The 25,429-nt window shown below is 43.3% G+C and overlaps 1 protein-coding gene across 7 annotated transcripts in view; it reads left to right on the top strand.

The window, feature by feature from the left end:
• CSMD3 (CUB and Sushi multiple domains 3) overlaps positions 1 to 25,429 on the top strand; it is a 1,888,113-nt gene that overhangs the window by 1,517,499 nt on the left and 345,185 nt on the right. For all 7 annotated transcript variants that reach the window (XM_077271102.1, XM_077271099.1, XM_077271098.1 and 4 more), the window contains 2 exons: positions 7,047 to 7,143; positions 9,081 to 9,185. In XM_077271102.1, the coding sequence (XP_077127217.1) occupies positions 7,047 to 7,143; positions 9,081 to 9,185 (202 nt within the window). The remainder of the gene's footprint in view (positions 1 to 7,046; positions 7,144 to 9,080; positions 9,186 to 25,429) is intronic.

Below are 25,429 nucleotides of genomic sequence, written 5' to 3'. Positions count from 1 at the left end.
CTGCAGATCTGCCTGTTCTCTGAATGTTGAGCTCTCTATAACCCTACCCACACCACTTATTGTCCGCTTTCTGCCTATGCACAGTGTACACATAAAGCTGCCAATCTGCTGTTGGGGCTATTTTATACAGATCTCTTGAAAATGGAATACTATTAACAAGTGACAGGTTTATTAGTCCTCTACTGACAATCTCTTGTTGTTAAAATTGTGATTTTATCAAAACAGCCATCAGCCCAGTAAGTTCCACATCATGGAAAATAGGGTCTCCGTCTCTACATTATGCCACAATCAGATTAGGTGCTAAAACCTGGTCACAGATTTTTAGCTTTGTCAAAAAGACCTAAGAACAATAACAATAGTGAATGATGGGCGATGGTGCGGCATGATGGTGGCTCAGTGGTTATCACTGTTGCTTTTCAGCACTGAGGTCCTGGGTTCAAATCTCAACAAGAACAACATGAGCAAGAAAGGAGTTGGTTTATACTCCCCATGTTTGCATGGGTTTCCTCCCACACTCCAAAGAAATACAAATAGAGAATTTAGAGTCTGAGCCCCATTGAGGATAGCAATGATAATGTGTGTAAATCACTGTTAAATATGATAGCACTATATAAGAAAAGCATGATAAATATTACAGAGGCTGGAAAGACCGGAGGCTCACTCGACCAGGGCCGGTTTTAGACAAAGTGGGGCCCTAGGCAAAATTCAAAGTGGGGCCCCAAATTCTGAAACATTGCACTAACAACCACACTACAGTCAATTCAGTGCATTGAAGTGAGTTTTTAACTAGTAGCAACATCTTTAACCCCCAAGAAGCCACTGAATAACAAAGACAAAATTTCTGTCCAAGGAGTAAAACATATCACAAGGTTGGGTTTGTTTTTGTTGACTAAAACTAGTTAAGTCACTAAAAACACATTTTCTCGGGTATCCTCACTCTAGTTGTATCCTACAAAGAACACAGCTTTGTAATATGTTTTAAATTCAGTACAAGAAAATGGATATGTGGAAAATATGTAAATTAAACAATATTATTACACCATTGAATTTTGCATTCTAGGTTTATTTATCACTTATTTCTCGCAAATGAGTATGAGCCCTACGAATGGATAGAGTTGTTTTGCACCTGATCAATCTCTGCTCCATTCAGCTGGGGCTCTGAAGCCCTGATTCTTGGGAATAATGGGGGGGTCTTGGCAGTCAGACCGCAGGGATCTTAAAATTATCCCGTGGATGAGTGACATCTCCTAACCTTGAGAACCCCCTTGAACAGTGATGTCTGAGCTAAATATAATATTGCATGGCAGCGTTAATTCACTAGAAATAATGAAATGAATGATACCTGCGGTCACTGATCAGGATCCTGCACAGGCTGCTCTGTGGTGTGCACTAGCACCAAGAGTGATGATGTCACTGATCGCTAGTGCCAGGACCACTGCGTTCTGTAATAGGCTGCAGCAGTCCGGTGATCTGAGCAGAGCGCCATTATGAAAACACAATAATACATGGTACAAGTCACCTGACTGATGCAGATTATGGGCTTGCTTACAATAGTGTATAAAACGGCCGAGTGCTATGTGATGTTTTATCACATAGCAGCACGCAACCTAAAGTTATACTGTAGGGCAGTGCAGATCTGCATAAGACTATCGCAGCGTGCTGCGAGTGGCTCTGCAAGCTCTGCAAGCTCTGCAAACTGGACCATTTGCACCTATACAAGTCTATGGGTGTATGTAAGACATAGGAATGCACTCAGATGTTATCTGAGTGCAGTCTGATGTATGCACACCGAGACATCCTGCCCCCGCATCTCTCATTCTGCCTGTCTCCATCCTGCCCCCGTGTCTCCAATCCTGCCCCATGTCTCCATTCTACCCTGGGCAGAATGGAGACATATGGTCTATGTGTCTCCATCCTGCCGGCGAAACATATTGCATCTTGCTGCTTTCAATAAATATAATTAAAAAAAAAAAAACGTTCTCCTTACCTGGCTGCGCTCCTGTGGCGATGATCCCTCCAAGCGTTTCAAGCTCGCACTCGCCGGCCAATGACAATGTTGTAATACGCCGGTGGCGTGCGTGCAGACGTCAGCTGTCAGCCTCCGATTGGCTGGTGCTTTATTGCCGTGCGGGCCCGCACAGCGATAGAGTAACTGAACCTGTGTCTCAGACGCAGGTTCAGTTACTGCACAGGCAGAAACCTGCCACTGGGGCCAGGAGCAGAAGAGATGGGGCCCAATGTGGTGTAATTAGGATAATCATCGCAATTATCTTGCATGAGAGAATATACACTAGTGTGAGCGACCCCTATAAGGCTATGTGCCCACGTTGCGGATTTTGCTGCGGATCTGCAGCGGATTTGGCCCTGTGGATTCGCAGCAGTTTTCCATGTGGTGTACAGTACTATGTAAACCTATGGAAAACCAAATCTGCTGTGCCCATGCTGTGGAAAATTCCACACGGAAACGCTGCGGTTTATTTTCCGCAGCATGTCAATTCTTGGTGCGGATTCTGCAGCGTTTTACACGTATTCCATAACAGGAATACAAAGGTGTAAAAACGCAGGTGGAATCCGAACAAAATCTGCATAAAATTCGCAGATAATCCGCGGTGAATCTGCAGGTAAAACGCAGGGGTTTTACCTGCCGATTCTTCAGAATCCAAGCGGAAAAATCCGCAATGGAATCCGCAAAGTGTGCACATATAGCCTCACAGAACAAAGTGGTCCCGTGGCTAGCGATCAGTGACATCATCACTCCTGGTGCCAGCGCACACTGCAGAGCAGCCTGTGCAGGATGCTAACGAGTGACAGACAGTAGTAGGTATCATTCATTTTTTTATATCACTTTTTTTTTTCATTTCTTTTTTACGTTAATTACATTGGAGTTTTGGTTGCTGACTGCGCAGACTGTGTGACTGGTGTGGTAGTGCAGTTGAAAAAAACTCACCAGTAAGCACCTAAGCAGTGAAGTGTCTTCTATATGGGAACACTTGTCTTCTGGGTGGCCGCACAGCTCCTGCATTGTGTCCCTGACAGGGGCTGCTGACTGCTGTGCAGCATTAGGACAACGTCGGAGGTCACTGGTCAGGTGACCGTGTCACATAGGAAGGTCCTGCCGCTGAACAGCAGCTGCAGTGCCAGCCCAGGACACAGTATAAATTATAACCTGGAGCCTGCTGCAGAGTGAGGGTGGACGGCCACAGAGGAAGAACAGGAGAACATGCAGAGCGCAGGTCAGGTCAGTATAACACGCCTGACTGCTTCTGCCTCAGGGATTGCAGCCGCTGAGCCGACATAGATAACACAGACAAGGCAGTGCAGCGCCGCCAGGAAACAACTCACAATTGCAGAACAGATAAGAGACAGATGCACTTATGTCTGCCTCTTCTGCAAAGCAAAGCACTGCCTTGTGCTATTTTAATTGTAAGCAAGCTCCATTGTGGTCATGGAACCAGCAGGGGGCCCTTGGAGGAGCGGGGGCCCCAGGCAGCTGCCTGGTCTGCCTGTGCTTAACGCCGGCCCTGCACTCGACCAGGATTTTTTTAAGGAAGAGTACATTCTTAACAATGCTATTGGGACCTGCAAAAAGCCGTATGTGGCTCTCATTGATGGCATTACTATGGGAGGTTATCCACTACTTTTGGATCCTTCAAAAGAAACCTGAAAACCCACCTCTTCAAAGAAGCTTACAGCCTGTAAAGACCACACGGCCACCTCAACACCATCGGAGCTCCTGCAACCCTCGACCTACTCTCTCCTTCCCCATAATCCTGTAAAATGTAAGCCCGCAAGGGCAGGGTCCTCTTCCCTCTGTACCAGTCTGCCATTGTTAGGTTATTTACTGTAAGTGATATTTGTATTTTGATGTAACCCCTTCTGATGTACAGCACCATGGAATTAATGGTGCTATATAAATAAATAATAATAATAATAATAATAATAAATAATAAAAACAACAACTCAAAAATCCTCAAGCATTTTTTGGGTTGCAAGTACCTTTGAAGTTACATAGTTTTTGAGCCATGTTGGATATTTAAAGGTAAGAACCATGTAAACATTTGATCAGTTGTTATCTTCCAGAAATGTGATTTAGACCCTGGTACCAAGTTATAATAAATCTATTACATCATTAGTACTTAGTGATAACAAAACCAGGAAACATATTTGATCAAAGAAGGAAAATTAGAGCACTAAATAGTGCAAAAATACCAAAGACCAGAAAAGAAAACCAACTCCATATCAAATGCCAAAGAAGAAGTACAAAAAGAGCATCTACAGTTAGGTCCATATATATTTGGACAGAGACAACATTTTTCTAATTTTGGTTATAGACATTACCACAATGAATTTTAACCAAAACAATTCAGATGCAGTTGAAGTTCAGACTTTCAGCTTTCATTTGAGGGTATCCACATTAAAATTGGATGAAGGGTTAAGGAGTTTCAGCTACTTAACATGTGCCACCCTGTTTTTAAAGGGACCAAAAGTAATTGGACAGATTCAATAATTTTAAATGAAATGTTCATTTTTAATACTTGGTTGAAAACCCTTTGTTGGCAATGACTGCTTGAAGTCTTAAACTCATGGACATCACCAGACGCTGTGTTTCCTCCTTTTTGATGCTCTGCCAGGCCTTCACTGCGGTGGTTTTCAGTTGCTGTTTGTTTATGGGCCTTTCTGTCTGAAGTTTAGTCTTTAACAAGTGAAATGCTGCTCAATTGGGTTGAGATCAGGTGACTGAATTGGCCATTCAAGAATATTCCACTTCTTTGGTTTAATTAACTCCTGGGTTGCTTTGGCTTTATGTTTTGGGTCATTGTCCATCTGTAGTATGAAACGACGACCAATCAGTTTGGCTGCATTTGGCTGGATCTGAGCACACAGTATGGCTCTGAATACCTCAGAATTCATTCGACTGCTTCTGTCCTGTGTCACATCATCAATAAACACTAGTGACCCAGTGCCACTGGCAGCCATGCATGCCCAAGCCATCACACTGCCTCCACCATGTTTTACAGATGATGTGGTATGCTTTGGATCATGAGCTGTACCACGCCTTCGCCATACTTTTCTCTTTCCATCATTCTGGTAGAGGTTGATCTTTGTTTCATCTGTCCAAAGAATGTTATTCCAGAACTGTGCTGGCTTTTTTAGATGTTTTTTAGCAAAGTCCAGTCTAGCCTTTTTATTCTTGATGCTTATGAGTGGCTTGCACCGTGCAGTGAACCCTCTGTATTTACTTTCATGCAGTCTTCTCTTTATGGTAGATTTGGATATTGATACGCCGACCTCCTGGAGAGTGTTGTTCACTTGGTTGGCTGTTGTGAAGGGTTTCTCTTCACCATGGAGATTATTCTGCGATCATCCACCACTGTTGTCTTCCGTGGACGCCCAGGTCTTTTTGCATTGATGAGTTCACCAGTGCTTTCTTTCTTTCTCAGGATGTACCAAACTGTAGATTTTGCCACTCCTAATATTGTAGCAATTTCTCGGATGTTTTTTTTTCTGTTTTCGCAGGTTAAGGATGGCTTGTTTTACCTGCATGGAGAGCTCCTTTGACCGCATGTTTACTTCACAGCAAAACCTTCCAAATGCAAGCACCAGACCTCAAATCAGCTCCAGGCCTTTTATCTGCTTAATTAAGAATGACATAACGAAGGGATTGCCCACACCTGTCCATGAAATAGCCTTGGAGTCAATTGTCCAATTACTTTTGGTCCCTTTAAAAACAGGGTGGCACATGTTAAGTAGCTGAAACTCCTAAACCATTCATCCAATTTTAATGTGGATACCCTCAAATGAAAGCTGAAAGTATGAACTTCAACTGCATCTGAATTGTTTTGTTTAAAATTCATTGTGGTAATGTCTATAACCAAAATTAGAAAAATGTTGTCTCTGTCCAAATATATATGGACCTAACTGTAGGTTACTTAGAAACAGTAATATTTTATTAGATTAACAGTATAAAAAGATAAAGTGCATTCAAGGAACAAGAATCAATACTTAATAGTATTAGCTAGTGGGTAAAAATACCCCGTTTCACCTCTTCTGGTGTTTTGCTTTCTCAATGGGACTTCCCCTTGAGAAAGGAAAACACCGGAAGAGGCGAAACGTGCGTCGGGGGTCTTTGTCTTTGGATCCAACCCGGTGTTCAGCTGTCCTGCATTGGTAAGTGCTGCTCTCTACACCTGATGACATGCTGTGGGGTATTTTTATCCACTAGCTAATACAAAAACGTATTACTTGCAGCTCTTTGCAACTATGCACTTTGTTCTTATAGGCAGCTTACAACGGGGGATGCCTACTGTCATAATGATCCTTATGCACACTATTAAGTATTGATTCTTGTTCCTTGTATGCACTTTATGTTTTTATACTGTTAATGTAATAAAATATTACTGTTTCTAAATAACCTAGATGCTCTTTTTGTACTCCTTCTTTGGCATCATTAGTACTTAGTAGGTTCGAATAGTACCTGTAGTAGTTGACAGCTGGAGAGCAACATCTGGCTTCCTAGTCACTGGTTGCAGAACATTACTATAACTTATGGATTCTAGTACCATCAGGTTCTTCTGTCTGATGGTCCCTGAAAAATTCATGTTGGCTGACCCTTGTTGATTCGAGGATGCAATTATATATACTATAAGGACTAGAGAGGATTTTAGAAAGATCGGACGTGTCAACAGGCCACTGTATTTTAGTGTCTTGGGCAAATGTCCCCAGAGTAAACTGAATTTTTGCCCTAAGTTCTAAAAATAATTTTACAGAGATCTTACTAGAGGAGTGTTGTAATATCATATCACAGCCCAAAAAATCACGACTGTTGGGTGCATCATAACGACAAATGCAGAATAAATAATTTTCAGCAAAAAGAAAAAAAATATGGAAAAACACAACTGTTCATACTGGATTCATAATTAGAAAAAGTCTATGAATTGGTTTGGTTTTTACAATATACTGTGTTACATTTACATATTGTTCTGATTTTTTTCCTTTATGTGTGTTTTGAAGCTAAGGAATATTCTTTTTCTCTGTGTATTCCCCAGGTGCAGGTTGTCAGTTTCGCTACAGAACATAACTGGGACTCGTTGGATTTTTATGATGGAGGTGACAACAATGCTCCAAGACTTGGCAGTTATTCAGGTAAGCAAAACCTACAGGCTTCTTTTGTGACCTATTTTAATACTGCTGATAGAACAAAAAAATTGTAGAAATAGAATAGATAATTAAAGTACATTGGGAAAGTGATATTTAGCACTCGATTTTAAAGAAATGTGCATTGGATTTTTATGTTTTTAATAGAATCATCATTGAGCCCTAGAAATATCAATGTGAAAGAAGACTTTCTATCAGGGGGCATTGGCTCACATTTATTAGGCAGTACATACCAGATTTTGGCATACACTATAGCTCTAAAAATAAGGCATTTGATATTCTATGACATTTTGACAGTAATACTTTCAACTTCTCATCTTGCTCCTGAAAAAACGTTAGTATGTTCTCCAAAGGTTATATACTGGAACTTTGGCTACATTTATTTTGGAAGAAATGGCACAAATTCAGCATTTTAGAAGTCATAAGAGTTGCTGAGAGTTTCGAATTTTCAGTATGGAACTATTGGAAACAATCTGGATAAATTTTTGAGCTGACAATGGGTGGAGATTACATAAACCTCATCTAAAACTGGGCAGTCCCACCATGTTTGAAGCACTTCAGGAATAAAACTCGGGTGGGACTTAATCATCTTTATTTTAACTGAATAATTTGAAATTATGGTACAGGCAAACTTTGCAAGAATACTAATAGTAAAAAATGCTTTGACATAATCACGAGATATATGCTTTTTAATAATTTTGAAACAAATAAAATAAAAAAAGTAAAGCTGACCATAAATATTCGAGTTGCTGGAAAAGCGATTAGTCATCTGAGCAGCATCAATGATGTTAAGTCTATGGAGACCTGCTGGAACACCTGCTCCATTCATTATAAGTGAGCAAAACTAGAATAACCCTTTACTTACCCATCTTGATAATGAGGCCCTTTCTTCCACTATTTTAAATAGAGAGGTTGGAGAACACTACTACTCACTGGTTGGAGAACACTAGTATAGCTTTCGAACTCTGTTACCATCAGGTTCTTATGTCTGATGGTCCATGAAAACTTCATGTTAGATGATCCTTGTTGATCCAAGGATGTAATTATATATACTCTAGGGACTAGACATGAGTCAAGAAAGGTCAGGCGTGCCAACAAGCCACTCTATGTTAGTCTTTTGGGCACATGTCTCGGCAGCGAACTTAATTTTACTCCAAAAAATTCAAAATAACTTCATGAAGACCTTAAATGAGTAGGAGTGTTGTACTACCATATCACAACCACTACAATATTGACTATTGGGTGCAACATATAGACAAATGTAGCAGACATATCTCTCAATAGAGTACCTGAGAAAAATTTGAGAACTCTATAAAAGTAAATGAAGATCTGGCACTAGCTCAGCTCTTTGAGTATGTGACAATGTGCAGTCCTCATCAACAGCGACTACACACTGTACAGAACTGTGTTCTGCTCCACACACTTATTTCTGGCAGTCACTGGAGCTGATTGGTGGTGGTACCGGGTGTCAGTCCCCTTTGAGCTGATGTTGATTACCTATACTGAAGATTAAATTAAAACTGTCTGATGCCATCAAAAAGATTTTGATCCTTTCTGATATATTTGTCATGTAGCACCCAAAAGGTCAAAATGTTGCATGTTTTGTAAGCTGCTGATGGAACAGACGCTGTAATACTTTTTGAAGGATCCCTTATATGCTGTCACCCCTTTTGATTTTTGTACATGATTAAGCCACATAGATTTCTGGACTAGATGAAAGCTGCATCATAGTGTCAGATGCATGGAATGAATGTGTGAATGTGTTGCAAATAATGAACACATGTACAGTCATAACTATAACACATCAATATCAAAGTAGCGGGCAACCATCCTTAATGTTGTAAAAACAGATTTCAGTAGAATTGATTGTGGTTTGTCTGATATATTCCTATTGATACAGTGTATGATATATTTTTCCTTCCTAGGAACCACCATACCTCATCTTCTAAACAGCACATCAAACAATCTGTACTTAAATTTTCAATCAGACATCAGTGTTTCTGCAGCTGGGTTCCATCTGGAATACACAGGTAATTGTCTCTAGTTTTCGACACCACACAAAGCGGAGCACATTACTGTCAGCTTTCTACATTGTCAGAATTCATTTATTTTACATCTCTATGTATCAAAAGGAAAAGCTCTATTACTCTACTGTAAGGGGTTGTTTCATTTGATGACTTTTTTATTCTTGCTTTCTATATTTATGGATATTTCAATTTAAAGAGAATATTATCAGAATATGACTTATTCTTTAACCCCTTAACGACCGCCGATACGCCTTTTAACAGCGGCCGCTAAGGGTACTTAAACCACAGCGCCGTTAATTAACGGCGCTGTGGAAAAAGTGAATAGCGCCCCCCAGAGTCGGATTTTCTCTGGGGTCTCGGTTGCCGAGGGTAGCCGAGACCCCAGAGAACATGATTCGGGGGGTTTTTACCGACCCCCGAGTTGCGATCGCCGGTAATTAACCGTTTACCGGCGGTCGCAACAAAAAAAAAAAAAACGCGATTTGCCGTTTAATTTCTCTGTCCTCCGATGTGATCGCACATCGGAGGACAGAGAAATGTGGTCCCCGATGGCCCCCAATAGCCCCCCAATACTTACCTACCTCCCCCGGTGCTCCTCGTGTCTCCCCATGGGCGCCGCCATCTTTTTTCTGGGAAAAAATGGCGGGCGCACGCGCAGTGCGCCCGCCGCCCGGCACCCGGATGTTCTTTGGGGTCTCGGCTGCCGGGGGTAGCCGAGACCCCAAAGAACATGATCGGGGTCGATTTGCACCGACCCCTGCTTTGCGATCGCCGGTAATTAACAGTTTACCGGCGACCGCAAAAAAAAAAAAAAAAAAAGCGATCAGTTATTTCTCTGTCCTCTGATGTGATCGCACATCAGAGGACAGAGAAATAGGGGGATTCGGGGACCCTATCATACTCACCCGGGGTCCCTGGGTCCTCTTCTGTCTTCTCCTGCCAGCCGGCTTTTTCATCATGGCGGGCGCATGCGCAGTGCGCCCGCCATCTGCTGCCATCTGCCGGCCGGCAGGAGAAGACAAGTTGGGGCTAAAATTAGGGTTAGGGTTAGGGTTAGGGTTAGAGTTAGGGTTAGGGTTAGGGTTAGAGTTAGGGTTAGGGTTGGGGCTAAATTTAGGGTTAGGGCTAGGGTTAGGGTTAGGCTACTTTCACACTAGCGTTTTTTGGCTTCCGTCGCAATGCGTCGTTGGAGAAAAAACGCATCCTGCAAAAGTGCTTGCAGGATGCGTTTTTTCTCCATTGGCTTGCATTAGCGACGCATTGCGACGGATTGCCACATGTCGCATCCGTCGTGCGACGGATGCGTCGTGCTTCGGCGGACCGTCGACACAAAAAAAACTACATGTAACTTTTTTGTGCGACGTGTCCCACATATTTCAGTGCCACGTGCCACGTATTTAAGTGACACGTGCCACGTATCAAAGTGCCACGTGCCACATATTTCAGTGCCACGTATCAAAGTGCCACGTGCCACGTATCAAAGTGCCACGTGCCACGTATCAAAGTGCCACGTGCCACGTATCAAAGTGCCACGTGCCACGTATCAAAGTGCCACGTGCCACATATTTCAGTGCCACGTGCCACGTATCAAAGTGCCACGTGCCACGTATCAAAGTGCCACGTGCCACATCTTTCAGTGCCACGTGCCACGTATTTAAGAGACACGTGCCACGTATCAAAGTGCCACGTGCCACATATTTCAGTGCCACGTGCCACGTATTTAAGTGACACGTGCCACGTATCAAAGTGCCACGTGCCACATATTTCAGTGCCACGTATCAAAGTGCCACGTGCCACGTATCAAAGTGCCACGTGCCACGTATCAAAGTGCCACGTGCCACGTATCAAAGTGCCACGTGCCACGTATCAAAGTGCCACGTGCCACATATTTCAGTGCCACGTATCAAAGTGCCACGTGCCACGTATCAAAGTGCCACGTGCCACATCTTTCAGTGCCACGTATTTAAGTGACACGTGCCATGTATCAAAGTGCCACGTATCACGTATTTCAGTGCCACGTATTTAAGTGACACGTATCACGTATAAGTGCCACGTGTCACGTATTTAATTGCCACATATTTAAGTGCCACGTATCAAGATTTTCCATGGAGAACAGACACATCCAGAGATATGTCTGCTCTCCACGGCTGCAGCAACACACTGACAGGAGCCATAGTTCCTGTCGGTGTGTCACTGCGCATGCGCGAGCGAGTTTACCGGCGGTCATTGACCCCGGCACTCTCGCTTAACGGCAGTGCTGCGTGGGAAAGTTCAACGCAGCTGTACTGCTGTTAACCGAGACGCCGGAGTCATTGAACTCCGGAACAGTACGCGATACACTGCTAGGAGCTTCGCTCCTGGCAGTGTATCGCCGGAGAGCAGCCGATCGGCGTGGGACACTCGTTTTATGGATTCTGCGGACAGGGAGTATGAATTTGGTTTATTATTTTTGGATTTTTTCCTGGAGGATCGAGGGCTTCGCCTACAAGTGTGCTGTTGGTGAGTATATACTCTGTGTTATATGTTGTATGTACTGTGTGTCATGTATGTGTATTGTGTGTAGGTGTTTTGTGTAACTTTACAATTGTGCTAAGTCGCCGGACACAGGGACAACTCTCCCATCCTAATACCGGATGGGAGTAGTAGTCCCATACGGCGACTTAGCACAATGGTGGCACTAGCGTCGCATGGGGACACACACACGCACACACACGCACACACACGCACACACACACACACAGAAGGACTCCATGCTGCTTCACTGGGGGGCGGGGGCTTCCCTCTTCCTGTCCGACGTCACGTCCGGTCCTGGGTGTCAACCCCTCCGTACAAAGACGCCGACACCCAGGACAAAGGCGCTGTGTGTGGAAGGTAATATGGGGCCCTAGGGGGATACGCAGACACGCCGCTGCGTAAAGAATTGACATGTCAATTCTTTTTACGCCGGCGTGTTTGCAGACAAAAGCGCCGCGTTTTTTTGCGGTGTGTCTGAACGGCAAAGTGAATTTCTCATTCACTTTGCCGGCAGACGAAAATGACATTGCGCATTTTTGAAAAGCGCCCGCAAAATAGCGCTCAAAAATGCGCTATGTCTGAAAGTAGCCTAAGGCTTCTTTCACACTTGCGTCGGTACGGGGCGGTCGCAATGCGTCGGCCCGATGTACCGACGCACGTTGTGAAAATTGTGCACAACGTGGGCAGCGGATGCAGTTTTTCAACGCATCCGCTGCCCAGTCTATGTCCTGGGGAGGAGGGGGCAGAGTTACGGCCACGCATCCGCGGAAATGGCGGACGCGACGTACAAAAAAAAGGTTACATTGAACTTTTTTTGTGACGACGGGGGCTAAAGTTATGGTTAGGGTTGGGGCTAAAGTTAGGGTTGGGGCTAAAGTTAGGGTTAGAGTTGGGATTAGGGTTAGGGTTTGGATTAGGGTTGGGATTAGTGTTACGTTTGGGATTAGGGTTGGGATTAGGGTTAGGGTTGGGATTAGGGTTAGGGGTGTGTTGGATTTAGGGTTTTGATTAGGGTTATGGTTAGGGTTGAGATTAGGGCTGTTTTGGGGTTAGGGTTGTGATTATCGTTAGGGTTGTGATTAGGATTATGGATCGGGTTGAGATTAGGGTTAGGGCTGTGTTGGGGTTAGGGTTGGAGTTAGAATTGGGGGGTTTCCACTGTTTAGGTACATCAGGGGGTCTCCAAACACGACAGCCAATTTTGCGCTAAAAAAGTCAAATGGTACTCCCTCCCTTCTGAGCTCTGCCGTGCGCCCAAACAGTGGTTTACCCCCACATATGGGGCATCAGCGTACTCGGGATAAATTGGACAACAACTTTTGGGGTCCAATTTCTCCTGTTACCCTTGTGAAAATAAAAACTTGGGGGCTAAAAATCTTTTTTGTTGGAAAAAAATATATTTTTTTATTTTCACTACTCTGCATTATAAATTTCTGTGAAGCACTTGAGCTTTCAAAGTTCTCACCACATATCTAGATAAGTTCCTTAGGGGGTCTAGTTTCCAAAATTTGGTCACTTGTGGGGGTTTCTACTGTTTAGGTACATTAGGGGTCTGCAAACGCAACATAACGCCCGCAGACAATTCTATCAAAGTCTGCATTGCAAAATGGCGCTCCTTCCCTTCCGAGCTCTGCCGTGCGCCCAAACAGTGGTTTACCCCCACATATGGGGTACCAGCATACTCAGGACAAATTGGACAACAACTTTTGGGGTCCAATTTCTCTTGTTACCCTTGTGAAAATAAAAATTTGGGGGCTAAAAAAATCTTTTTTGTGGGAAAAAAAATATTTTTTATTTTTACTACTCTGCATTATAAACTTCTGTGAAGCACTTGGGCATTCAAAGTTCTCACCACATATCTAGATAAGTTCCTTGGGGGGTCTATTTTCCAAAATGGGGTCACTTGTTGGGGGTTTCTACTGTTTAGGTACATTAGGGGTCTGCAAAGGCAACATAACGCCCGCAGACAATTCTATCAAAGTCTGCATTCCAAAATGGCACTCCTTCCCTTCCGAGCTCTGCCATGCGCCCAAACAGTGGTTTACCCCCACATATGGGGTACCAGCATACTCAGGACAAATTGGACAACAACTTTTGGGGTCCAATTTCTCTTGTTACCCTTGTGAAAATAAAAACTTGGGGGCTAAAAAATCTTTATTGTTAAAAAATATATATTTTTTATTTTCACGACTCTGCATTATAAACTTCTGTGATGCACTTGGGCATTCAAAGTTCTCACTACACATCTAGATAAGTTCCATGGGGGGTCTAGTTTCCAAAATGGGGTCACTTTTGGGGGGTTTCTGCTGTTTAGGCACATCAGGGGCTCTCCAAACGCGACATGGCGTCCGATCTCAATTCCAGTCAATTTTGCATTGAAAAGTCAAATGGCGCTCCTTTGCTTCCGAGCTCAGCCATGCGCCCAAACAGTGGTTTACCCCCACATATGGGGTGTCGGCGTACTCAAGACAAATTGTACAACAGCTTCTGGGGTCCATTTTCTCCTGTTACCCTTGGTAAAATAAAAATTTGGAGGCAAAAAGATCATTTTTGTAGAAAAAATGCGATTTTTTTATTTTCACGGCTCTACGTTATAAACTTCTGTGAAGCACCTGGGGGTTTAAAGTGCTCACCACACATCTAGATAAGTTCCTTAAGGGGTCTAGTTTCCAAAATGGTGTCATATGTGGGGGGTCTCTACTGTTTAGGCACATCAGCGGCTCTCCAAACGTGACATGGCGTCCGATCTCAATTCCAGCCAATTCTACATTGAAAAAGTAAAACGACACTCCTTCTCTTCCAAGCTCTGCGGTGCGCCCAAACAGTGGTTTACCCCCATATATGGGGTATCGACGTACTCAGGAGAAATTGCACAACAACTTTTGTGGTCTAATTTCTCCTGTTACCCTTGTGAAAATAAAAATTTTGGGGCAAAAAGATCATTTTTGTAGAAAAAATGAGATTTTTTATTTTCACGGCTCTACGTTATAAACTTCTGTGAAGCACTTGGGGGTTCAAAGTGCTCACCACACATCTAGATAAGTTCCTTGGGGGGTCTAGTTTCCAAAATGGTATCACTTGTGGGGGGTTTCCACTGTTTAGGCACATCAGGGACTCTCCAAACGCGACATGGCATCCGATCTCAATTCCAGCCAATTCTGCATTGAAAAAGTCAAACGGTGCTCCTTCACTTCCAAGCTCTGCGGTGCGCCCAAACAGTGGTTTACCTCCACATATGGGGTATCGACGTACTCAGGAGAAATTGCACAACAACTTTTGTTGTCTAATTTCTCCTGTTACCCTTGTGAAAATAAAAATTTTGGGGCAAAAAGATCATTTTTGTAGAAAAAATGAGATTTTTTATTTTCACGGCTCTACGTTATAAACTTCTGTGAAGCACTTGGGGGTTCAAAGTGCTCACCACACATCTAGATAAGTTCCTTGGGGGGTCTAGTTTCCAAAATGGTATCACTTGTGGGGGGTTTCCACTGTTTAGGCACATCAGGGACTCTCCAAACGCGACATGGCATCCGATCTCAATTCCAGCCAATTCTGCATTGAAAAAGTCAAACGGTGCTCCTTCACTTCCAAGCTCTGCGGTGCGCCCAAACAGTGGTTTACCTCCACATATGGGGTATCGACGTACTCAGGAGAAATTGCACAACAACTTTTGTGGTCTAATTTCTCCTGTTACCCTTGTGAAAATAAGAATTTGTGGGCGAAAAAATCATTTTTGTGAAAACAAATGCGATTTTTTATTTTCACGGCTCTACGTTATAAACTTCTGTGAAGCACTTGGGGGTTCAAAGTGCTCACCACACATCTAGATAAGTTCGTTGGGGGGTCTAGTTTCCAAAATGGTGTCACTTGTGGGGGGTTTCCACTGTTTAGGCACATTAGGGGCTCTCCAAACGCGACATGGCGTCCGATCTCAATTCCAGCCAATTCTGCATTGAAACAGTCAAACGGTGCTCCTTCACTTCCAAGCTCTGCGGTGCGCCCAAACAGTGGTTTACCTCCACATATGGGGTATCGGCGTACTCAGGAAAAATTGCACAACAAAATTTGTGGTTAAATTTCTGTTTTTACACTTGTGAAAATTAAAAAAAATGGTTCTGAAGTAAAATGTTTGCAAAAAAAAGTAAAATGTTAATTTTTTTCTTCCACATTGTTTTAGTTCCTGTGAAGTACGTAAAGGGTTAATAAACTTCTTGAATGTGGTTTTGAGCAGCTTGAGGGGTGCAGTTTTTAGAATGGTGTCACACTTGGTTATTTTCTATCATATAGACCCCTCAAAATCACTTCAAAGGTGATGTGGTCCCTAAAAAAAACATGGTGTTGTAAAAATGAGAAATTGCTGGTCAACTTTTAACCCTTATAACTCCCTAACAAAAAAAAAAATTGTTTCCAAAATTGTGCTGATGTAAAGTAGACATGTGAGAAATGTTATTTATTAACTATTTTTTGTGACATATCTCTGTGATTTAAGGGCATAAAAATACAAAGTTTGAAAATTGCAAAATTTTAAAAATTTTCGCCATATTTCCATTTTTTTCATAAATAATCGCAAGTAATATCGAAGAAATGTTACCACTAACTTGAAGTACAACATGTCACGAAAAAACAATCTCAGAATCAGCGGGATCCGATAAAGCGTTCCAGAGTTATAACCTCATAAAGTGACACTGGTCAGAATTGTAAAAATTGGCTCGGTCATTAAGTACCAAATTGGCTCTGTCACTAAGGGGTTAAATGAAGTTTTTTATGTTAAACATTTTTCAATTTTCTTTCACAATATTAACCCCTTTACGACCTTGGACATATAGGTACGTCCAAGGTCACCTCCCCCTGTTTGCTGAGAGCTCAGGAGATCAGCCCACAACTTTTCCAGCACATGTCCATTCATCAGCTGACAAGTTCCTCTAGCAGCGGCTGGTGAAATCGCAATTCACCTGCAGCTGTTAACATGTTATATGTCATTGTCAGTCTCTGACAGCGGCATTTAACATGATCATGACGGAAGAGCATCACAAACCCTGCCCATGACACTGTTCCCATGCTGTCTGATGATAGAATGTGAGCCAGCAGTAAAAAAGGTCACAGCCGTCGGCTTTTGAGAGTACTACACTCATCGTACTACACCTGCTCTCGCTGATAACAACGAGATCAGGTGAGGCTAAGGAGAATAATCATCAACTGGCACATGTGCAATAAATAATTTCAGAAATTGAAAAGTTGAAATTGAAAAAAAACGGCATGAGGTCCCCTGTAGTTTTCATAAACAGCTGAGGGAAAGTTGACGGCTGAGGGCTGATGTTAATATTCTGGTAACAGAGAATAGCCATAAAGGCTCTCAGGCTATTAATATCAGCTCACCGCTGTTTGATTAACCTTTACTGGTTATTATAGGGAGACCCACCCAAAAATGATGTGCGGTCCCCCTATAATCATCAACCAGCAAAACCTAAACAGAGAGCTACGGGCTGATATTAATACCCTACAAAGGGGCCTTGAATATTATCATCTTCCCAAAATAAAACCTCATCTCTCAGCCACCCCAGAAATGGTTCATCCATTAGATGTACCAATTCTGGTGCTTAGCCTTGCTCTTCCAACTTGCCCTGGTGTGGTGGCAAGTGAGTTAATAGTTGTGTGGTTCATGTCAGCTTTGTAATGTCAGCTGACATCAAGCCCACATGTTAGAAATGGAGAGGTGTCTGTAAGATGCCCCCATTACTGACCCCATATTCTTATTGCAATAAAGACACATCAAGAATAAAGCCATTTTTTTAAATAAAACTCTCCACCCTCTTTTACCCATTTATTTTAAAAAAAGAAATAAAAAAATGCCCCACCATATTCCTCACCTGTCCGACGAGAAGATAATCCATATCTGTCCCATGTAGAACTCTGATGTGAATTCTGTTGTGGGTTCTGCTCTTGGGCTCCCTCCGGTGGTTATAAGTGGTAGTGCTGCTGTTTGTCCTTCACAGCAGTCATCAGGTGCGTCCACTTCGGACGGGGCTATTTAGTCTGGCTTCACCCTTTAGTGAGTGCCAGTTGTTCATTGTTTCTGGAGGATTCATATCCCTTCCTGGTCGCTCCTGCTTGCAGTTCATTTCTACAAGATAAGTTCTACTTGTTTTTCTGCCCACATCTTGTGGGCCTCTTTGTTCAGTGCATTGCATGTTTTTTCTTGTCCAGCTTTATCTGTGTAAGGATTTATGCAGCCAAGCTGGAATCTCTGGAGAGGCAGATTTACCCTCCATGTCTTTAGTTAGATGTGGAGTTTTTGTATTATCTGTGGTGGACATTTCATAGTGTTTTAATACTGACCGCATAGTTCTCTGTCCTATCTTTCCTATTTTAGCTAGATTTGCCTCCTTTGCTAAATTCTGTTTTCAGCCTGTGTATGTTTTTTCTTCTCCTCTCACAGTCAATATTTGTGGGGGGCTGCCTATCCTTTGGGAATTTTCTCTGAGGCAAGATAGTTTTCCCTTTTCTATCTATAGGGTTAATTAGTCCTCCGGCTGTGTCGAGGTGTAGGATTGGTAGGTACATCCCACGGCTACTTCTAGTTGCGGTGTTAAGTCCATGGTCTGCGGTCAGTACAGTTACCACATTCTCCAGTGTATGTCTCATGCCGCTCCTAGGCCACCAGATCATAACAGTACAACTGGCCAACAATGAGTTAACCGCATCTCAAAAGAAGGGAAAGAAAGTGCTGAGGCATTTTTTTTTCTGTACTCTGTTGTGTTTTTTTCCCTCTTTATCTCTGGGTGGCTCAGGAGTTAGGCGCTGACATGGATGTTCAGGGACTTGCTTCTCATGTGGATCAACTTGCTGCTAGAGTACAGGGTATTTCTGATTATATCGTGCAGACTCCTGTTTTAGAGCCTAGAATTCCTACCCCCGATCTGTTTTTTGGGGACAGGTCCAAATTTTTGAGCTTTAAAAATAACTGTAAACTGTTTTTTGCTCTGAAGCCCCATTCCTCTGGTGATCCCATCCAGCAGGTAAAAATTGTCATATCTCTGTTGCGTGGCGACCCTCAGGATTGGGCATTTTCCCTGGAATCTGGGAATCCGGCCTTGCTTAATGTAGACACCTTTTTTTCAGGCGCTTGGGTTATTGTATGATGAACCTAATTCTGTGGATCATGCTGAGAAAACCTTGTTGGCCCTGTGTCAGGGTCAAGAAGTGGCAGAATCATATTGCCAGAAATTTAGAAAATGGTCTGTGCTTACTAAGTGGAATGAGGATGCTTTGGCGGCAATTTTCAGAAAGGGTCTTTCTGAATCTGTTAAAGATGTTATGGTGGGGTTCCCCACGCCTGTAGGTCTGAGTGATTCTATGTCTCTGGCCATTCAAGTTGATCGGCGCTTGCGTGAGCGCAGAGTTGTGCACACTATGGCGTTGTCTTCCGAGCGGAGTCCTGAGCCTATGCAGTGTGATAGGATTGTGTCTAGAGCTGAACGCCAAGGATTCAGATGTCAGAATAGGTTGTGCTTTTACTGCGGTGATTCTGCTCATGTTATTTCTGATTGCCGTAAGCGTGCCAAGAGAATCGCTAATTCCGTTACCATCAGTACTGTACAACCTAAATTTCTGTTATCTGTGACCCTGATCTGCTCATTATCGTCATTTTCTGTCATGGCATTTGTGGATTCAGGCACCGCTTTAAATTTAATGGACTAAGAATTTGCCAGACGTTGTGGTTTTCCCTTACAGCCTTTGCGGAGTCCTATCCCTTTGAGGGGCATTGATGCTACACCATTGGCTAAAAATAAACCTCAGTTTTGGACACAGTTAACCATGTGCATGGCGCCAGCCCATCAGGAAGATTGTCGTTTCCTGGTGTTGCATAATTTGCATGATGCTATTGTGCTGGAGTTTCCATGGTTACAGGTACATAATCCGGTGTTGGATTGGAAATCTATGTCTGTGACTAGTTGGGGTTGTCAGGGGGTTCATGATGACGTTCCTCTGATGTCAATTTCCTCCTTCCCCTCTTCTGAAATTCCTGAGTTTCTGTCAGATTTCCAGGATGTTTTCGATGAGCCCAATTCCAGTTCCCTTCCACCGCATGGGGACTGTGATTGTGCTATTGATTTGATTCCAGGCTGTAAGTTCCCTAAGGGCCGACTTTTCAACCTGTCTGTGCCTGAACATGCCGCCATGCGGAGTTATGTTAAGGAGTCTTTGGAGAAGGGGCATATTCAGCCATTTTCTTCTCCATTGGGAGCAGGTTTTTTTTTTGTTGCCAAGAAGGATGGCTCCTTGAGACCCTGTATTGATTATCGCCTCTTGAATAAGATCACGGTCAAATTCCAATACCCTTTGCCTTTGCTTTCTGATTTGTTTGCCAGGATTAAGGGGGCTAGTTGGTGTACTAAGATTGACCTTCGAGGGGCATATAATCTTGTTCGTATTAAGCAGGGTGACGAATGGAAAACAGCGTTTAATACGCCCGAGGGCCATTTTGAATATCTTGTGATGCCATTCGGACTCTCTAAAGCCCCATCTGTGTTTCAGTCCTTCGTGCATGATATTTTTCGGAATTTTCTTGATAAATTCATGGTTGTATATTTGGATGATATTTTGATTTTTTCAGATGATTGGGAGTCTCATGTGAAACAAGTCAGGATGGTATTTCAGGTCCTTTGTGATAATGCCTTGTTTGTGAAGGGGTCTAAGTGCCTCTTTGGAGTACAGAAGGTTTCTTTTTTGGGCTTCATTTTTTCTCCCTCATCTATAGAAATGGATCCGGTTAAGGTTCAGGCCATTCATGATTGGATCCAGCCCACATCCGTGAAGAGCCTTCAGAAATTTTTTTGCTTTGCTAATTTTTATCGCCGTTTCATTGCCAACTTCTCCAGTGTGGTTAAACCCCTGACCGATTTGACGAGGAAGGGCACTGATGTAACAAATTGGTCCTCTGAGGCTGTTTCTGCCTTTCAGGAGCTTAAGCGCCGATTTACTTCTGCCCCTGTGTTGCGTCAGCCAGATGTTTCTCTTTCTTTTCAGGTTGAGGTTGACGCTTCTGAGATTGGGGCAGGGGCCGTTTTGTCTCAGAGGAATTCTGATGGTTCCTTGATGAAACCGTGTGCCTTCTATTCTCGAAAGTTTTCGCCTGCGGAACGCAATTATGATGTCGGCAATCGTGAGTTGTTGGCTATGAAGTGGGCATTTGAGGAGTGGCGACATTGGCTTGAGGGGGCCAAGCACCGTATTGTGGTCTTGACCGATCATAAGAATCTGATTTACCTCGAGTCTGCCAAACGGCTGAATCCTAGACAGGCCCAATGGTCCCTGTTTTTCTCCCATTTTGATTTTGTTATCTCGTATCTTCCGGGTTCTTAGAATGTTAAGGCTGATGCCCTCTCTAGGAGTTTTTTGCCTGATTCCCCTGGGGTTCTTGAGCCGGTTGGTATTCTGAAGGAGGGGGTGATTCTTTCTGCCATCTCCCCTGATTTGCGACGGGTTCTTCAGGAGTTTCAGGCTGATAAACCTGATCGCTGTCCAGCGGGGAAACTGTTTGTTCCTGACAGATGGACTAGTAAAGTGATTTCTGAGGTTCACTGTTCTGTGTTGGCTGGCCATCCTGGGATTTTTGGTACCAGAGATTTGGTTAGTAGGTCCTTTTGGTGGCCTTCTTTGTCACGGGATGTGTGTTCTTTTGTGCAGTCCTGTGGGTCTTGTACGCGGGCCAAACCTTGCTGCTCCCGCGCCAGTGGGTTGCTTTTGCCTTTGCCGGTCCCTGAGAGGCCTTGGACGCATATTTCTATGGAATTTATTTCGGATCTTCCTGTTTCCCAGAGGATTTCGGTTATCTGGGTGGTCTGTGACCGGTTTTCTAAGATGGTTCATTTGGTACCTTTGCCTAAATTGCCTTCCTCTTCTGAGTTGGTTCCATTGTTTTTTCAGCATGTGGTTCGTTTGCATGGCATTCCGGAGAATATTGTGTCCAATAGAGGTTCCCAGTTTGTTTCTAGGTTTTGGCGGTCCTTTTGTGCTAAGCTGGGCATTGATTTGTCTTTTTCTTCCGCATTTCATCCTCAGACAAACGGCCAAACCGAGTGTACTAAACAGACTTTGGAAACTTATTTGAGATGCTTTGTGTCTGCCGATCAGGATGATTGGGTGGCTTTCTTGCCATTGGCCGAGTTTGCCCTTAATAATCGGGCTAGTTCTGCTACCTTGGTTTCACCATTCTTTTGTAATTCTGGGTTTCATCCTCGTTTTTCTTCAGGGCAGGTTGAGTCTTCTGATTGTCCTGGGGTGGACTCTGTGGTTGACAGGTTGCAGCAAATTTGGGCTCATGTTGTGGACAATTTGGTGTTGTCTCAGGAGGAGGCTCAGCGTTTTGCCAACCGTCGTCGGCGTGTGGGTTCCCGGCTTCGGGTTGGGGATTTGGTCTGGTTGTCTTCTCGTCATGTTCCTATGAACGTTTCTTCCCCGAAGTTCAAGCCTCGGTTTATTGGTCCTTATAGGATTTCTGAGATTATCAATCCAGTGTCTTTTCGTTTGGCCCTTCCAGTCTCTTTTTCCATCCATAATGTTTTTCATAGATCTTTGTTGCGGAAATATGTGGTGCCCGTGGTTCCCTCTGTTGATCCTCCTGCCCCGGTGTTGATTGATGGGGAGTTGGAGTATGTTGTGGAGAAGATCTTGGATTCTCATTTTTCAAGACGGAGGCTTCAGTATCTTGTCAAGTGGAAGGGTTATGGCCAGGAGGATAATTCTTGGGTTGTTGCCTCCGATGTTCATGCTGACGATTTGGTTTGTGCCTTCCATTTGGCTCGTCCTGATAGTCCTGGGGGCTCTGGTGAGGGTTCGGTGACCCCTCCTCAAGGGGGGTACTGTTGTGAATTCTGTTGTGGGTTCTGCTCTTGGGCTCCCTCCGGTGGTTATAAGTGGTAGTGCTGCTGTTTGTCCTTCACAGCAGTCATCAGGTGCGTCCACTTCGGACGGGGCTATTTAGTCTGGCTTCACCCTTTAGTGAGTGCCAGTTGTTCATTGTTTCTGGAGGATTCACATCCCTTCCTGGCCGCTCCTGCTTGCAGTTCATTTCTACAAGATAAGTTCTGCTTATTTTTCTGCCCACATGTTGTGGGCCTCTTTGTTCAGTGCATTGCATGTTTTTTCTTGTCCAGCTTTATCTGTGTAAGGATTTATGCAGCCAAGCTGGAATATCTGGAGAGGCAGATTTACCCTCCATTTCTTTAGTTAGATGTGGAGTTTTTGTATTATCTTTGGTGGACATTTCATAGTATTTTAATACTGACCGCATAGTTCTCTGTCCTATCTTTCCTATTTTAGCTAGATTTGCCTCCTTTGCTAAATTCTGTTTTCAGCCTGTGTATGTTTTTTCTTCTCCTCTCACAGTCAATATTTGTGGGGGGCTGCCTATCCTTTGGGAATTTTTTCTGAGGCAAGATAGTTTTCCCTTTTCTATCTATAGGGTTAATTAGTCCTCTGGCTGTGTCGAGGTGTCTAGGATTGGTAGGTACATCCCACGGCTACTTCTAGTTGCGGTGTTAAGTCCAGGGTCTGCGGTCAGTACAGTTACCACATTCTCCAGAGTACGTCTCATGCCGCTCCTAGGCCACCAGATAATAACAGAACTCCATCTCCGGACAATGGATGTTCAGGTCCTCCATTCCTCTGAATGGAGTCCAGGTTCAGGTTTGAGTTAGATTACCATTCTGGAACCTGAATCAAACTTTTTTTAAATGTTCGCCGAACCTGCCAGAGCTGAACATCCACGGGTTCACCCATCACAAATCCTAACCTTTAAAACCATTATTTGAATACATATGTGGGTCATAAGGGATGCACACCATTACTGTGTACACTACTAAGTGCCGAACTTGCAATTGAGTATTTCCATGGTGCCCCACATTGCTTGGGCTGTTAAACTTGAATATTTATTACTGAGGCTGCTCTTGGCAAATCAGCTTTAATTTATTACAGAGAAGACTCAACATTAGATTTCACATCAGTGGGAGTGTGACATGACATCCTCCAATCAGGTTTTCTGACTAATAACAGAGAAGCGCTGATTTGATCAGATCAGCCTTTGTAATAAATCTCCATGTTTAACAGTACCAGCAGTATGGAGCAACACGACAGCTCTGTAATGTTATCCCTCTGGAGGAATCAAGACTGTCAGGTCTAAATTGTTTTGTAATACATTGTTCAGAAAGTCAGAAGATAAGAGTGACTTGCTTGTATTTAACTCTCTCCAAATTAACGTGTTTGGAAATGTACACTTTGTGGACCTAGTAACTTTGTGCAGAATAGTTTGTTAATATTGGATTTGTTGTAGAATATTTTATTGACATGAATGCTTAAATTATTTGGAGATTTTCTATTAAATTTACTTCATTTAAATAGGCCCAAGGCGTTCCTAAGATAATAAACAGATTCCTACCCATACACCTACATACTACATACAGTGTCCTTCACACCATCCCGGTCTTCGGGCTTCTTATTTTGGACCCAATTGGCAATAGCTGAAAATAAGAAAGTGCTAGGGGATTCTTTTGGCTTGGAGATAATGCAATACTTAAACCAATCAGTGGTTGCTCCTGAGGCGCCCAATTAGCACTCATCTGCCTTCCCCAGTAAAAGAGGAAGCAAGGAGTTCATCAGAGGACATGGGCAGCTGGTACACACCTGTGCTGGGTATCCTGGGCTTGGCTTCCTTCACCGAGAACCACTGCCCTTTGGTGTGCTCCACATTGGGTTTTGCAGATGGCACAGTATGTCTCTGTGATGTTATCTCCATTAAAGCCTTACTTCCACATAAACAAGTATATTCAAACCAGAGCACATATTTCTATCAGTATAGAGCAAAGTAAACAAGTGGAAGAAAAGTCTTGTTACGTACATACATCTTTATCTTGCACATGAAGAATCAGACTGATTTTTATTTGCTTTTTGTCAATATGTCTCCTTTTACCATCCGTACGTCATCCTAAAAAAAACTGCACAGGATACAGATGACACATAGTTGGCATCAATATGCTGTCCTTTCTTTTTAATTATTGCATATCCATTCTCTTAAAAGGATGAATTGTTTGGAGAGATTGAATCAAAATTAAACAAATCTTCATTTTTGGGGAACCAATGACAAACAAAAATTTGATCTTTTGAGTGGTGAATCCCTGGGGCAGTAGAGGCTGACTTGGTCCATGGACAAGAATGTCACTGTTTCTAAAATAATCCAGCCATGTTTTTCGTTCACATCAAAAAATTTTAAAAGGAATCTGTCAGCAGGATATCACCAAGAAAAATATTTCTATGCACAATTAGCTGTTTCAACATCTAGCTTTATCTTTACATGGTCAGTCCATTTCTTTGTTAATGAGAAATTAGCATTTGCATTGATATGTAAATTAGACTGTAGATCTGAAGCCTGTGTCACACCATCAATTTTCCCTACCAGTGCTGCCTCCTCCTGCTTGACTCATGGGTCCTTTGCCTGAAGACACACAGCATGGACGCTGTCACTCAAACAGAAGGAGTCAGTGCTGGGAAGGGAAAAGAGCTGAGGTGACAGAGGCTTCAAGTATACAAATAGCTTTTGAGCCTTATATCCATATTGGTTCACACTCTGATTTCTCAGTAACAGATTCCCCTTCACCCTTTCACGACATATGACTAGTGTTGAGCGATACCTTCCGAAATCGGAAAGTATCGGTATCGGAAAGTATCGGCCGATACCG

This window comes from Ranitomeya variabilis, chromosome 6 (genome assembly GCF_051348905.1).
Source record: "Ranitomeya variabilis isolate aRanVar5 chromosome 6, aRanVar5.hap1, whole genome shotgun sequence".
In the NCBI taxonomy this organism is placed as follows: domain Eukaryota; kingdom Metazoa; phylum Chordata; class Amphibia; order Anura; family Dendrobatidae; genus Ranitomeya; species Ranitomeya variabilis.
Note: the sequence above shows the minus strand (reverse complement) of the source record. Positions and strands in the feature narration are given on the sequence as shown.